The sequence below is a fragment of the Polyodon spathula genome, unplaced genomic scaffold (assembly GCF_017654505.1).
Source record: "Polyodon spathula isolate WHYD16114869_AA unplaced genomic scaffold, ASM1765450v1 scaffolds_1312, whole genome shotgun sequence".
Taxonomy (NCBI): domain Eukaryota; kingdom Metazoa; phylum Chordata; class Actinopteri; order Acipenseriformes; family Polyodontidae; genus Polyodon; species Polyodon spathula.
The window spans coordinates 44,237-60,477 of NW_024472795.1; the positions used below are offsets into that span (position 1 = coordinate 44,237).

At 45.7% G+C, this 16,241-nt stretch overlaps 1 protein-coding gene across 1 annotated transcript in view; it reads left to right on the forward strand.

Moving 5' to 3' along the window:
• The first annotated feature begins 1,048 nt into the window (after positions 1-1,048).
• The window catches only part of prdm10 (PR domain containing 10), a 20,717-nt gene continuing 5,524 nt past the window's right edge, over positions 1,049-16,241 (forward strand). The window contains exons 1-15 of the mRNA XM_041242531.1: positions 1,049-1,948; positions 2,361-2,522; positions 2,941-3,000; positions 3,493-3,600; positions 4,461-4,656; positions 4,941-5,182; positions 6,231-6,431; positions 6,546-6,618; positions 7,078-7,195; positions 7,998-8,118; positions 8,959-9,183; positions 12,937-13,284; positions 14,361-14,516; positions 15,089-15,259; positions 15,855-15,971. Coding sequence (XP_041098465.1) covers positions 1,877-1,948; positions 2,361-2,522; positions 2,941-3,000; positions 3,493-3,600; positions 4,461-4,656; positions 4,941-5,182; positions 6,231-6,431; positions 6,546-6,618; positions 7,078-7,195; positions 7,998-8,118; positions 8,959-9,183; positions 12,937-13,284; positions 14,361-14,516; positions 15,089-15,259; positions 15,855-15,971 — 2,370 coding nt within the window. The 5' untranslated portion in view covers positions 1,049-1,876. The remainder of the gene's footprint in view (positions 1,949-2,360; positions 2,523-2,940; positions 3,001-3,492; positions 3,601-4,460; positions 4,657-4,940; positions 5,183-6,230; positions 6,432-6,545; positions 6,619-7,077; positions 7,196-7,997; positions 8,119-8,958; positions 9,184-12,936; positions 13,285-14,360; positions 14,517-15,088; positions 15,260-15,854; positions 15,972-16,241) is intronic.

Here is a 16,241-nt window from a genome sequence, read left to right on the forward strand (position 1 = left end):
GTTTTAGTGTTTTGCGAGGAACCAGTTTTTCACAAAGCACCCTCCGTTACCCCCACGCTGTGATTAGACTGGCCGCCCTGCGTGGGGACTGGGTTTACATGGTTACCGTGTGGCTGTCAGGCAGGGCTGGAGCGACCTGCCCCGCACTGGTGCTGTTATCCAACTCGCCAAGTTAAATAGTAACCGGCCGGGGCATCGGGGTTATTGATTAATACCCCATGACCGTCATGTACCAGCCCCTGGCAGTCTGTTTACTCTTCGACTTTACAGTATTGCTCATTTCCACTCTCCATAAACGGCCTGTATTGTAGCCACAGCCCGGGGCTTTGTTCTCATATTAATATACAGGCCTATATTGGATATAAAGGCACAGACTCCCCCTCAGTCTATATTTCAGAATAACGATGTGCCCCCATCTTTCCATTAAATAATGTCCGCCAAACACTGAAATTAGAACAGGCCAGAAAATACACGGCATTTCCATTTTACAAACTGGCCACAACGCTATCGCTTCACCCTTACCCGTTTTGTTATAAAATACATTTTATAAGCGTGTAAATAATAAATAAATACTGAATTCGTATTAATAAATGTAATTATTTTGGTTTCCCTCCAGCGAACATTAATTTAAATCCCGAGGTTATGCAGCGTGAGCCCGTGTCATGATAACGGTAAAGATGATAATGCGATTTAAAACCATTGAGATTACTTGTGAAATCAAAATATCAGTCGTGCCAACGGTAATAACACACACTTTAAACATGTTCTTGTTCTAACATTGCCATGTATATGTGTAGCGTTGCAGATAATGTGTTTTATAAATTATTATTCGTGACAGGAATTATAACGTTATTGCCACAACCTACCCATGGCAATAATAATAATGAAAAAATGAACGTCAATTGCTTGTTTATCATCATGACAAATGGCACTTTATTAATTCTGGTAAAGTAATTGGTCCAGCACCTGGAAAGGTTTATTATTATTATTATTATTATTATTATTATTATTATTATTATATTATTATTATTATTATTATTATCATCATCATCAGCTGGTAAAACAAGAAAGCCTGGTTTTAGTATAACTTGTGGCAAAAACATTGTATTAAAAAAAAAAAAGAAAAAACGAATCTGTCCTAAAAACACGTTGCTAGAGGAGGAGCCCTTGTCTGTAATTAGTAATGTAGTATTTTAAGAATAGCTCGTGTTTCCCCTTATAAAGTGTCTCGCAGTAAAAGCATAGCAAAGTGTAATAAAGCGTAGTGCAAGGAACTATTTTAAAGAGCAGCGAGGTTTGGTAAAGCATGTTAATAAACATGGCAAAGCAGGGTAAAGGGCTAAATGCAGAACACGACTGCGCAAAAACACTGCTCAGTTTTATAAAGATCATTATAAAATAATTACAACAATACAAACACTATTTAAAATGCAGGCAGTCCTTTTATAAAACGAGTTTTATTCAGCTTTCTCTTTTTAAAATAATATTTCTGTGCTGATACAGAAACACATCCAAGCTACATTTGAATCTGTTTCCCCCGTTTTTTTTTAATTATTAGCTACACGTTTGAATGCCTGGTTGAAAAGACCTGAAAATGCACCTCAATTCTAACTTGTTTATTTAGAAAATGTGCACTCAAAATAAAAAAGGCCTGTGTTCACAAGATTAAAAACAGCAGCCTTATTTTAGGTAAACGTCAAAGCCTACTGGGCTATTAAAATGATCTTTTGTAATAAGCCATTGCGTCTTTTGAACCCGATTTACCAGTTTAATGATGTTCTAATTTGCAGTGCCCTGTCGATAGGAGACACCAATGTGCTTCAGGTACTGTGTGAGCTTGTGATGTTAAAGAGATCCTACTGAGAACAGAGGCATCATGGAGTCCAAGCAAGAAGGAGGCTTGGTCTGGAGCCAGGCCTCAGAGCATGACCAAAACAACCACACACAGGTAAGAGACTCACCCCTCTCAGGAATGAGGCTAGCCCCTCACAGGAAAGAGACTTACCCCTCACCCCATACAGGGAAGAGACTTGCTCCTCACCCCTCACCCCACACAGGTAAAGGAGCTTAATAATGAGACTCCCCCATTTGCAGAGCAGTTTGGTCCAGTCCAGGTTTTGAATTCTGTGATATTAATAACAAGACTCCTATTGCAGAGCAGTTTGAAAGCCCAGAGCAGTTTGAAAGTCCAGATTTCACATTGTGGGATCTTAATAAATGAAATGAAAGACCCAGACGTTTTGAAATCTGTCAGCTTCTAGGAACCGGACAAGCACTGATTGCCTGTGCTCTTGTGTTGTTCTCTGTGTGCGTGTGTGCGTGCGTGTGTGTGTGTGTGCGTGCTGCTCGTGTGTGTTCAGGTGCACTTCGAGGGGGGTGCGGTGGCTCAGATCGTGTACAGTGATGGGCAGGACCGGCAGCAGCAGCAGCAGGTGGTCTACACAGCGGACGGGAGCTCCTTCACCTCTGTGGACACGGCCGAGCACACGCTGGTGTACATTCACCCCGGAGACGGGGGGCAGGTACGGGCTGGGGGGCAGGATCCATTAACAAAACACAACATTATTAAACAAAGTGCTGTCTGTGTGTGTTGTATTGAAATAAATAAATACTAATATATATATACTGTGTACTTACACACACACTGTGCATGCCTCTGAATATTAATTACCCATATATACATTATTATTAATTACCTACACATACATACATACATACATACATACATACATACAGTGGACTCTGATATCGATGTGAAACTTCCATTTTTAAATCAGATATTTTCAGACAGAAGTGACTAAGATTAGCTATCCTGTTCAATCGCTCCTAGTGAAGTAGCGCTCATGCACACCCACAGTGTGAGCTGCTGCGGGAGGCGCCCGCTGACACTCACCCACTCATAGTTGTGCTAATCCAGTGGCCATGGTTTCTTGTGTGCAGGCGGTGTTTGCTGACCAGTCCCAGGTGGCGTATATACAGCAGGATGGCACGACTCAGCAGGTAAGAGGAGAGGCTGTGTGTTCATGCCTCGCCACGCTGATACGCTTTTGCACGCCCGTCATTGTGTCACGTGTGTCAGATACTCTCGCTGTAACTGTTGTAACAGAGGTCTGTCTCGCCTGCATGGGGATAAGACCAGAAGCACAGAGTGTAGTGCAGCAAGCGCTTCTTCAGGGAAGCGTGTTTCACAGGTGGTGTGGATACGTACTCTCCCTAACTCACTTCATTTTTGTCTTTTTAACAAAGTCCTCCATCGTAAAATCCTCGTTACGTATCTTAAGAGAAGCCTGTCATTCACATCGTATCAAGAGGGTGTCGTCACACCTCTACTGCCTGGATCGTTCAAATAAACCCCAGTGTCTTTCACTGTGGGGATAAACCTAATGACGTTTTCTTTGCTCTCCTGTGTTGACCTGCCTGTATGTGTTAAGCGACTCTCTCCCCCCCCCCCACTCTCTGTCTTTCTCTCTCCCTGTCACGTTCGTTGCCTAGGTTACAGTGCTCCTGCCCAGCAGTCAGAATATGAACACCGCCAATCTGCACGTGCTCAGTAGCGTGGCCGACGCCCCCCAGCACATGGGGGTGGAGCCTGTCTCTCAGGTGAGGTCACAGGACCCTCTCTTCTAGTCAATGCATGATCTCCCCATAGGAGGATGCCATTCTTTCCTCCCATATAAAGAAATAGATTTTTTTTTTTTGATGAGAAATATATTTCTGTCCAGTGCTACTGTTTTTCTGCTATGTCCAGTATTGCGTGCATTAAAAAGAATAAGGCCCCAAGTGCACTGGGAATTCACCCCACAGCTCAGTTTGCACCGTTTAATTTTGCAAAAGCGAAAGCATTGTTGTTTCTTTTGCTGAAGATGTATTTTTTGTATTTTATTTTTTTTTGTATATATTTTTTCACACAGAGAAGCAATACTGCGATCTTCCCTTTTCTCTCTGAGTGTAGCGAACCTCATAAAAGGTTAGGGGATGTTGCTTCAGGAATAGAAAAAGCAGCTAGACAAACTGAAGCAATTTATGGTGGACTGTGGTTGTTGCAGCTGTAGAAGAATATTTTATAAATCTTTGGCTGATTTCACGTGTCCGTTTGAACTTCAATACTTGAGCGATACTGTTTACTGTGCAACGCAAGTCGGGTGGAAGTAAGACTCCTGTTGCAGAGCAGTTTCACCCATTCCAGGTTTTACTGCAAGTTGGATTAGCCCCAGTGTATAGGTAACAAGCTCAGGTGTGTCTTACTAAACTAGTAAAACCAGGAGTGGATCAAACTGCTATGCAGTGGGAGTCTTATATCCATCCCTGCAAGTACTGCAGAGTTTCAGCTCCATGTCCATATGATCGCTTAGTTTAAATAACTGTATACTGCACAGTATAACTGCTGCTTCACTGAACCCCTTCCTCCCAGCGCAGTCTTACTGAGCGCTCCTTCTTGCCATGCTTCTCCCCTCCACTAGGCGGAGCTCTCTGTGTCAAACTCCTCCCTGCCCTCCATGGTGAGTGTGGGGGGTTCCTCCAGCCCCCTCGGGCCCCTGGGGGCCCCCGATTCAGCCCTGGACTCTGATGGAGAGGAGGATGAGGATGAAGGAGAGGACTCGGAGCTGGATGACTGGGAGCTGGGGCCCCCCGTGCCCTTCAACCCCAGCGACCTGTGTGAGTGCAGAGGGCATCTGTAAACCCCAAAACAAAAATCCATCCTTCCTGAGCAAGATAAAGCAAGAACAAGTCAAGCAGACCAGCGTTCGCCTTCCACAGTGCAAATACACTGTTTAACCTTGGAACAACGCAGGGGAAGGATTTCAAGTTTTACATCAACTCAGGATAACTTGTATTTATTTTGAACTGTGTTTCAACTGGGTTTTTTTTTTTTTAAAGTCTGCATCTCTACCCCTTTTTTCCACCTCCCTGTCCTGACTCTCCTCTCTCTCCCTCTGCAGGGTGTGAAGACTGTAACAGCGCCCACCCCTCGGTGTGTCTGAAGCACGGCACCCTGCACCCCATCCCTAACCGTCCGGTTCTGTCCAAGGCCCGCGCCAGCTTGCCTCTGGTTCTGCACGTGGACCGCTTCGTGGGCGGCGTGTTCTCCAAGAGGCGCATTCCCAAGAGGACCCAGTTCGGGCCCGTGGAGGGGCCGCTGGTCCGGCAGTCTGAGCTCAAAGACCACTACATACACCTCAAGGCAAGTCCCTGAGTCGGGGTTACAGCACAGGGGTATGGGGAGGAGGCTTCTCTATATTACACTGCACTCCTTTTATAATGCAGACCTGTACACTGATGATGCTCTATGGCTCCCGTTTGCACCGGAATGCTATTCCAGCAGCACTTGCATTCTCGCTGCAAGACAGAACGCAAATAGCATGGACTAGTAACCCTTTGCAGTCCTGTGTCGGACCAGGTCCAACATTCTGATTTTCCCTTTCCAGTCCAATGTCGGACCCTGTCCAACACCATCAAAAAGACGTAAAGCCCAGGTCTCTAGTTGTTTTTTTTCTCTGGGAAAAGCCGAGAAAACCACTCAATGGCTGATTGAGGCCAATAGGAGCCGAACGAAGCTGAAAAAAAGGGGTGTGTGTGAGCAACAGAGCTAGCAGCTACACCACAGAGATAGTGACGGACACAAACAAAGAGATAGCTGCTTCCCCATCCAGTGCTCAAAGAATATCGCAGACATCTGCAGAACTTTTTGAGATGCTCTAGTAATAAAATAATGACTTGGATCGCATTATTGAGGAATTTGGTGATAAAAATGAGTGATCAGGAGACGATTTATCAGTATGCACGTCAGAGGTATGTGAAAAATACAGCGAGCAAGGAGTGGGGCTTGGCTGGAGATGCAGTGCTGATGTCATTTTGCCATGCAGTGCATTTTAAACCTGTTTTACTCTGGAAAAAAAAAAATCTTTTAAACGGCGCGTGTAAAATAAACGGCGCGTGTGAAAATAAACTGGACCCGACGCGCCCAACGAGCGCTGAATAAATGGACTGCAAAGGGTTAAGAATGGCTCACTGTGTTACTATGAGAAGAAAAATCCCAAGTAAGATCACTTAACACCTTGCCAGTCGGATGCCCTCTTATGTGGTATAACAGTAAAATACAGTCTAATAAATAAACTAAAACAAAATGGTACTTGAAATTTAGTGATACGGAGTTAAAGTACAAATCCCACATAGAGATCCGAGTAAATCTGGATGAAGTAACCTTGTGTTGTGTCCCCCCGTACTGTCAGGTGTCCACACAGGACAGTGTGAAGGAAGGGGAGAAAGGGGAGGACCTGTGGGTGGAGCTGTCGGACGAGGAGCGCTGCAATTGGGCAATGTTCGTTAGGCCTGCCCAGAACCACCTGGAGCAGAACCTGGTGGCCTATCAGTACGGCCGAGACATCTACTACACAACCATCAAGAACATCGAGCCCAAACAGGAGCTGAAGGTACCGGCCCGGTCCGCTGGCTAACTGTGATGAGCGCTGCGACCCGATTCTGTTTCGTTCTTGACCGTGTCTGTGTGTGGAGCTTCTTGTTGAGCAAGCCTCTTGTTTCCTCAGGTGTGGTACGCTGCCTCCTATGCAGAGTTTGTGAATCAGAAAGTCCACGAAGTCACTGAGGAGGAGAGGAAGGGTGAGAGTATGGTGTATTACATGAATACAAAAACATATTGCATGAATGCAAAACTATGTTGTACATGAACACAAATAAGCATAACAAATTCAAGCACCTACTCAGCTTGTGTGCCAGATTTATATCAAATTATAAGTTGTTGCCATTTGAAGTTTAATAACTGTTTGTTTGTTTAAGGACTTTGTATAAATCATTCTCTGGGGTTCTCTTAGGCTTAAAGGTGCTTTGAAAAATTAGAATAAACTTCTGCCCTCTCTAAGATGGTTGACCTAAAGGTTTTATGAACGGCAAACTTCATTAAATTAACCACACAGGACTCTAAAGCTCCGGTTTTATGCTAGAGCCCGCGGTCTGATCCTTGTTTGGTGGGTGACTCTGTGCAGTCTTCTGCCCCTGGCCTCGCTGTCCCTGTGTCCCTGTCTCTCTGTCCCTCACCTCTCTCTGTCCCTGTCTCTGCAGTGCTGCGTGAGCAGGAGAAGAACTGGCCCTGCTATGAGTGTAACCGGCGCTTCATGAGCTCCGAGCAGCTGCAGCAGCACCTCAACATGCACGACGACAAGCTGGACTTCATCAGCAGGTAGAGACGCAGCAGAGCGCTCCTTTCCAAACACTGAAACACCTCGCTGAGTTCACAAGTGGCTGCGTGTGTTCTTGTGGCTGTGCTGTTCTCGTGGTTGTGTGTGTTATGGTTGCTTGTGTTCTCGTGGTTGCATGTGTTCTCGTGGCTGTGCATTTCTCGTGGTTGTGTGTGTTCTCTTGGCTGTGCTGTTCTTGTGGTTGTGTGTGTTCTTGTGGCTGTGCGGTGTTCTTGTGGCTGTGCTGTTCTTGTGGCTGTGCGGTGTTCTTGTGGCTGTGCTGTTCTCTGTGGGTGTTCTTGTGGCTGTGCTGTTCTCGTGGTTGTGTGTGTTCTTGTGGCTGTGTGTTCTCATGGCTGTGTGTGTTCTCGTGGTTGTGCTGTGTTCTCATAGCTGTGCTTCTCGTGGTTGTGTGTGTTCTCGTGGCTGTGCTGTTCTCGTGGCTGTGTGTGTTCTCGTGGCTGTGCTGTTCTCGTGGTTGTGTGTGTTCTCGTGGCTGTGCGGTGTTCTCGTGGCTGTGCGGTGTTCTCATGGCTGTGCGGTGTTCTCGTGGCTGTGCGGTGTTCTTGTGGCTGTGCTGTTCTCGTGGTTGTGTGTGTTCTTGTGGCTGTGCGGTGTTCTCATAGCTGTGCTTCTCGTGGTTGCTTGTGTTATCATGGCTGTGCTGTTGTGTGTGTTCTCGTGGCTGTACGGTGTTCTCATGGCTGTGCTTCTCGTGGTTGCGTGTGTTCTCGTGGCTGTGCTGTTCTCATGGCTGTGCGGTGTTCTCGTGGCTGTGCTGTTCTCATGGCTGTGTCTCCGCAGAGCTAAGGGTCGGAGTCGGGGACGAAGCCGAAAGAGGTTTGGGCCGGGCAGGAGGCCGGGGCGCCCTCCGAAATTCATGCGGCTCGATACCTCGGGAGAGAACAGCGAGGAGAGGAGTCAGGTAGGATCACAGAGTCTGGGATCTTTGGTAAAATTGTAAACCACAATAAAAAACATGCCAACTAGAGGTGTTACCCTTGATGTATACACAGCAGAAAGTGTGCTAGAAGCGTAGTCTATTAGACTGGCTGTGTCTCTGTGTCTCTCTGGCTGCGCTCTGTGACCCTGTCCACACCATGCCTTTTAACTGTATTAGCTGCCTTAAAACCGGCTTAAAAGAGTTCAATACGGTTAGTGTCCAGACTACACAGAGTTTAATACCGCACTCGAGAACCGGACTAAAGGAGCTGAGAGCAGCGGTCAATACTGCTGTACGGTTATAGAGTTAAATGGTGGATGGTAGAGCGAGGTGGTCGTATTTCTGGCATGTTGACGGAGCCTATGCAGAGGTTGCCTGTGGTGAGACTGTTGCTGCTGCCTTCTCCATCGCTGATACCTTGTGCTTCAGAAGCAAACCCATAATGTTCATGCTAAGCAGCGCTCTGTCTCCCGTGGGCACAGGCCTCATACTTGCAGGGCTGTAAACAGACAGTGCCTGGTGGGATACTGTTGATTTGAGTCTCACAGTCCACTGCGCTGCTAGGAACTGGAACCAGGCTATTTTAATAGTGTCTGTACGCATTAGCCTGACTAACCATGAAACAGTACTTCAGTGTGGACACTTTGAGCTGGATTAATTACAACGTTTTTGAGTACGGTTCTCGAGATCGCACTGTGTGTGTGAGTGTGTGTGTCTGAGTGTGCACTCTGTCTTTGCGAGTGTCTGCACTCTGTGTGTGTGTGTGTCTCTCCTCTCTCTCTCACTATATCTGAGTGTCTGCGCTCTCTGTGTTCCCTGCAGGAGCAGCTGGAATTCCCAGTGAAGGGCCAGTTTGAGGTGAGCGAGGGCACTCCCAACGGGCTGAAGTCTCAAGAGCCAGAGCCAGAGAGCCCTGCCCAGACAGAGGAGGGACAGGATCAGGAGCAGGGGCAGCCAGCCGCGGAGCCCCGGAAAGAGGAGCCCGACCCCCTTCCCACAGAGACACACCTCTCCGCAGAGGACATGCGGCGGGCCAGGCGCATTCGGGTACGCACGCAGACTCCCGCTGCACTGCAGAGTGCTCTCAAAGGAGAGCTGGCTTAGATTTTGAATCCCTTCTCTTAGCGTTCATTCACTGGTGCCCCCTCCGTTTCTCCTGCTTCAAGATCGTTTTGGTTCTATGCTTGTTTTGTTCTTGTTCTTACTTAAATAGATTTGTAGATAAAAAATACCATAGATAATAATAAACCTTTATTTATATAGCGCAATTCATGTACAATACAATTCAAAGCGTTTTACATACAGAAAAAAAATACAATACAAACAGTAAGAAAAGAGTACACTTATTAAAAACATTAGTAACAATAAAACTCATAATAAAACATAAAAATGTTATGGAAAAGCTATATTAAAAAAGGTATGTTTTTAATGGAGATTTGAAGATTGCAATTGAAGGTGAATCTCTGATAAAAGGGGTAAGGAGTTCCAGAGTGTGGGGGCATTAAAACAGAAAGCAGCCTCTCCCATCCTTTTACCATTCACCCTCGGAATACATAAAAGGCCAGCGTTTGCAGATCTCAGAGTGCGTTCAGGCTGATAAGGAATTAGCATATCATTTAGATATTGTGGAGATAGTCCATTCAGTGCTTTTAAAACTAGTAATAGAATTATAAAATCAATTCTGTAATGCACAGGAAGCCAATGCAATGATGCCAACACAGGTGTAATGCAAGCCCTTTGTTTAGTTCTAGTTAGCATTCTAGCAGCAGCATTTTGCACTAGCTGTAGGCGTGATACAGCATGACTTGTAAGTCCAGAGACTAAAGCATTACAGTAATCTAACCTAGAAAAAATAAACGCATGTACTAATTTCTTTGCATCATCCAAGGACAAGAATGATCTAACTTTCGCAATGTTTCTTAAATGATAGAAGGACACTCTAGTAATGTATTTTATATGTGGTTCAGAGGAAAGTGCAGAATCAAAAATAACCCCCAGGTTTTTCACTTCAGATTTTACATTTGATTTTAGCATGTCTAGATCAATATTTGTCAAGTCCATCTGTTGATTAGAACCGAAAAGTAAGACTTCTGTCTTATCAGAGTTTAACTGTAAGAAATTCTGAGACCTCCAGCTTCTAATATCGGCTAGGCATTTGAAAAGGGCATTGATAGCTGTTGTGTCACCTGGTTTAACTTATATATAAATCTGTGTGTCATCTGCATAGCTGTGGAAATTCACCCCACGTTTACGAATAACCTCCCTGAGTGGCAGCATGGATAAAGAGAATAACATGGGAGCAAGAATGGAGCCCTGCGGAACACCATGTGTAACATTAGCTAGTCCAGATGGAGATTCTCCTAAGGCAACAAAATACTATCTATTCATTAAATAGGATATGAACCAGTTTAGGACACTACCAGAAAGGCCCACCCATTCTCTGAGACGATTAAAATCTTGTGATCCACAGTATCAAAAGCAGCACTCGGATCTAAAAGGGTCAGTGCAGATAAACACTTAGAATCTGTACTTATACGTAGATCAATTACCACTTTGACAAGTGCAGTCTCAGTGCTATGCTTAGCGCGAAATCCTGATTGAAATTTCTCAAAGGTGTTATTTCCAAGGAAACTATTAATTTGTTTAAAAACGACTTTTTCAAGTACCTTTGCTAAAAAAGGAAGGTTTGAAATAGGTCTAAAATTACTTCGAACTGAACTGTCCAGATTCGATTTCTTAAGTAAAAGTTTCACTAAGGAGGTTTTTAAAAGAAGGGGGAAACCTTCCTGATGACAAAGAGTTATTAACCATATCAAGGTCATCATTGGACATCTTACTAAACACCTCCTTCAAGAGACTGGTTGGTGTAGGATCCAGAAGACACGCAGAGGATCTAATGTGCATAACTATTTTATTTAAGTCTTGTAAGTTAATCAGAGAAAAATCATGTAATTCTGTTTCAATTGTTATTATTTGCACACTCAAAATCATTTTGTGGAATTTGATCCTTTAATACAAAGTATTTTTCCATCAAAATAATTATGGAATTATTCACACTTGATAGGTGAGGCCACAGTGCAATATTCAGGTGAAGGAGATGGGTTTACTAATCTATCAGTAGTTGAGAAAAGGACTCTAGCGTTATTCTTATTTTCTGCAATAAAACTGGAGAAGTAAGCACTTCTTGCTGACGTTAATACTGCATTATACTTTGATAGGGAGTGCTTTAAAATATCCTTTTAGTAGTCCTTTTCAATTTGGGTGGACACCCATCTTTTTTGAAGGACCCCGGCCTCTCCCAAAAACTATCCAAATTATCGGTAAAACCCAGTTTTCAGATGTGCGCCATTTGGATAACCATCTACTTAGGGAAAAATATTCGACTAAATGCGTCACATCCTCTGTTAGAAACAGGTAAAGGTCCAGAGAAAATTCTGACATAATGACTCAGCCTTTTGATACAATGAAATTTATTTTTTCTTTAGAATCTTGGATTCTCTGAATATTATGTCATTTGTTCCAGCATGAGTGATTAGTGTGGAAGTCTGACTCTGATTTTCAGCTGTCTTATTCAGGTTGGCCTCAATATCAGAGACCGTTGCTCCTGGTAAGCAACACACTGCCACCTCCTGAGAATTTCTAAGGGTTACCCTGACATTGCTAATAATAGACTCTCCCACTGTGAGAATCTTGTTGTTAGGTGTGTCACAGTTCTCGTGTTGGCGAAGAGGCACAGTGAAGCATGGCAAAGCCCAGAGAGGTATGCTAAAGCATATTAAACCAACATGGCAAACCACGGTAAACTATGGTAAAGGCAAAAAAGCATGAAAGCGTGGGGGACAGCTGCTGAACTTCAGTACAAATTCACAGCTGTCAGTTTTTATAAGGGAGGGCTGATTTGGCGCCAGGAAGCAGAAGCATTTTCCAAATTGAAAAGCCTAGAACCACATATCTTGAGCTGGATAAAAATGGGATCAGTGATCGCTAGTTCTGTTAGGAACAGAGGTTTTAAACATATTGATTTCTGCATTGATCTCTCTCTTTAATGCTTCCTAAAGTTGGATTTGCAGGTAGGTATGATGTTATGTCGAGGAGCATTTTATTATTATGATTATTTAAATGTTTTTATGCAATGTTGGCAGCAAGACTCCCGTTGCATAGCGGTTTGATCCAATCCAGGTTGTACTGTGATCTTACCCTGCAATGGCTCAAAATGCTATGAAATAGGAGTCTTGTTTCCCTCCCTGTGTTTGCAATGCTGTGGAGTGGCTGTGTGTTTCTCAAGGTACTGTGATCATACACAGTGACTACCATTTCCTTGCTGTATTATCTGTTGCTTTCTCAGTTTTACACAGGCTTACTTTCCACGCCTCACAGATTGCCCTGCATCACCCTGGGTTTCCTCCTATCTGGAGCGAGGGTGTAACCCTCTGTCTGTAGACACAGTGATAAGAACATGGTTCTGTTGTTCAGGTTGCTTTTGTGTACTGGGGTAATAGATTTGCAAAGCGTTGGCTCCCATTCAAAGCATGCATATTTTTTTTTCTAGAAAATCAAAGGCAGGTAGAAGTGATTGTCAAATCGTCTCCGCTCGAAACGTCTGCCGTTGAAAGCTTTCCGTTTCTTTTTGGCATTTCTAGATAGGACGCTAATGAGTGTTTCAATCTCTCCGGGTGAATTATTGGTACGTTTTTAAGACCCCTTGATTGAGCGACAGCCAGCTGGAAGGAAACCAGACCGAGCGCCGACGGATCTCCTGTCGTCCTGAACGGGTTTTTTCTTTTCTGCTCTTGTTTTCAGAACGCAGCTCTGCAGCACCTCTTCATCCGCAAGACGTTCCGCCCCTTCAAGTGCTCCCAGTGCGGGAAGGCGTTCCGAGACAAGGAGAAGCTGGAGCAGCACCTGCACTGCCACGGGCGGGAGGGGAACTGCCCCCTGAGCTGCAACATCTGCAACAAGGGCTTCCTGAGCAGCAGCGCGCTGGACAGCCACATGAAGGTGCACTCCGACCACAAGACCTACTCCTGCCTCTTCTGCGCCGACTACTTCGACAGGCTGGACCTGCTGAAGGAGCACGTGGGGGTGCACCTGAGCGACGGGCGCTACACCTGCCCCTCCTGCAAGAAGCGCTTCCCAGACTTCATACAGGTGAGGCGGGGCTACTGTGCAGCCTGCTGTCTCTGAGCTTTAAAAATATACCGAGCATCCAAAGAAACTTGGCACTATTAGAAGACGTTTATTTTCTAAACAAAAGTAAGGTATATAAATGATGGACGTTGATGAAATGTTTTTGGTTACTTTTTAATCATTCATCCTTGACCATGACATGCTTGAGTGACTGAAGCAGCTGCACTTAATCAGCTAATTAGAGAGACAGTTGGACTCTGGATATGGAGTGATTTCAGCTGTTGAATTGCAAGCTTGAATAAAAGCAATAAAGAAAATACACAGAAAAAAACAATATGCCACGTCTGTCAAGAGAGCAGCGCCTTCGTGCGATCGGCGTGTTGGAGGTTGGACTAGGGCAGCGTACTGTGGCTCGCTGTCTTGGGCGCTCACAGCCAGCAATTACAAACCTGGCGAGACGATATAACCTCACACACTCTGTCAATGACAGGCCACCAACTGGGAGACCAAGAGTCACAACACCTGCCCGAGATCGACAGATCATTTTGCAGCATCTCCATGATGTCAATTGTTAATCAGCACAATAAAAAGTCACTGCACCTGCTCTGAAACAGTTTGTCATTTTTCGATCACATCCAGTGAATTTTATCCAAATATAAGTGATATGTTTCTTTATACATAAATTAGCCAGACTTGTGCTTCCCATCCCAGATCCTGCGGACCCCGTGTGTCGGCTGGTTTTCATTCCAACTGAGCTCTCAATAACTTAACTAGACCCTTAATTGAACTGATCACTTGCTTAATTAGACCTTTTTAATTGTTTTCAGCTCTTAAACAGTTGCAGATTTCAAGTCAGCTATAGCATTTTATAATCAACCACTGCGCTAGAGCGCATGCAGATAATGCAGTGAAATAAGACCCGGTTTGATCCAGCCCTGGTTTTTCCTGCAAGTTTTAAGATTTGACGACAGGGCAGCTTCTTGTACCCCTGTAGAGTTCACGCGAACAGCTGTATCATTCTAAAGCAATCCGGTGTGATTCCCCAGCGCAGTGAACGGTCTCTGTTCTTTTTGTCCCCCCTCGTTTCCCTGGCCCAGGTGAAGAAGCACATGCGCAGCTTCCATTCGGAGAAGGTGTACCAGTGCACAGAGTGCGACAAGGCGTTCTGCCGGCCGGACAAGCTGCGGCTGCACATGCTGCGCCACTCCGACCGCAAGGACTTCCTGTGCTCCACCTGCGGCAAGCAGTTCAAGGTGAGCCCCGAAACACAGGCAGAGAGCAGGGGCGCAGGGGTCTCGGTGTGGGGCAGGCACAGCGCTGCCCCTTCATAACAAGGGTAAGACGGCATGGCTGTCACCCCACAGTGCCGTTCCACTTCTGTTCTCATTATAAGGCAGAACCCAAATCGCCTTGCCTCCTAACTATGGCTCCCGACTGCAGTGTTAATGAGGAGGTCTGTGTTTTGAATTGCATTTGAGTATTTTAACCAGCACTGCTTGAAATGCTTTGTAAACACTTTGTATTAACCCTGTCGAGATCACAGCGAAAATATCATACAAAACAATAACCGTGTAGTTTGGGTAGGGTTATCTTCTTTGTTCCTCCTGAACATTTGCAGAAATTTCTTTCTTTCTTTCTTTCTGTTTCAACTTAGATTTTAAAGCCTGCAATGGTAGTCAGTAGCTGTACTAGTTTGTTTGATTGTAATCACATATAAACCAGTCTAGAGTGCATGCAGATGGAGGGGGGGGGTAGGTAGTTGCAATGCCTCTTTCTCTCACGCTGGATCCCTGTCCTCTGTGTCCTCCCTGTCCCCTGTGTGCAGCGGAAAGACAAGCTGCGGGAGCACATGCAGAGAATGCACAACCCCGAGAGAGAGCGGGCGAACCGCACGCACCGCGCCAAGACCCTCAAGCAGAAGATCCCAGCTGACTTCGAGAGCTACATGTTCAAGTGCCGCGTGTGCATGATGGGATTCCGCCGACGAGGCATGCTGGTGAGGGCAGAGCGGAGACCGTGTGCCAGTGAACCCGACCCCTGACACTGACCCTACCCCTGACACTTCCCCTAACCCTGACACTAACACTACCCCTAACCCTGACACTAACCCTTAAGGGCAGAGCGGAGACCGTGTGCCAGTGAACCCGACCCCTGACACTGACCCTACCCCTGACACTTCCCCTAACCCTGACACTAACACTACCCCTAACCCTGACACTAACCCTTAACAATGATCTGTTTTATAACCCTGTTTAGAATCATAGGGACTGTTTTGAAGGAATGTTTTAGTAATGTTTTTAGTCAATTTGCAGTTAATGACTTTTTTTTTTTTGATTGAGCTATGATAAAAATTTAAAATCGTAAATGTGTAGAGAATGCTGTGTGTTTGCACTGTGAATCCTGTGTGTTTGCACTGTGAATCCTGTGTGTTTGCACTGTGGATCCTGTCAGTTTGCACTGTGAATCCTGTCACTTTGCACTGTGAATCCTGTCAGTTTGTACTGTTTTGCTGCGCTCTCTGAAGACGAGCCCCGTGGCTGTCAGGATCTCCAGTTGACCCTCTCTCCTTGTCCCCTCTGCCCTGTCCGCAGGTCAATCACCTGTCTAAGAGGCACCCTGAGATGAGGATAGACGAGGTGCCAGAGCTCACCTTGCCCATCATCAAACCCAACCGGGACTACTTCTGCCAGTACTGCTCTGACAGAGGAGCCCCGTGGCTGTCAGGATCTCCAGTTGACCCTCTCTCCTTGTCTCCCTCTGCCCTCTCCGCAGGTCTGCCTGCCTGTCTCTCTCTCTCTCTGCATGTCTCCCTGACGAGCTGCCTGCCTGCCTCTGCCTCTCTGCTGCCTCTCTGCCCTGCCTGCCTCTCTCTCTCTCTCTGCCTGCCTGTCTCCCTGACTCGCTGCCTGCCTGCCTCTCTCTCTCTCTCTGCCTGTCTCCCTGACTCGCTGCCTGCCTGCCTCTCTCTCTCTCTCTCT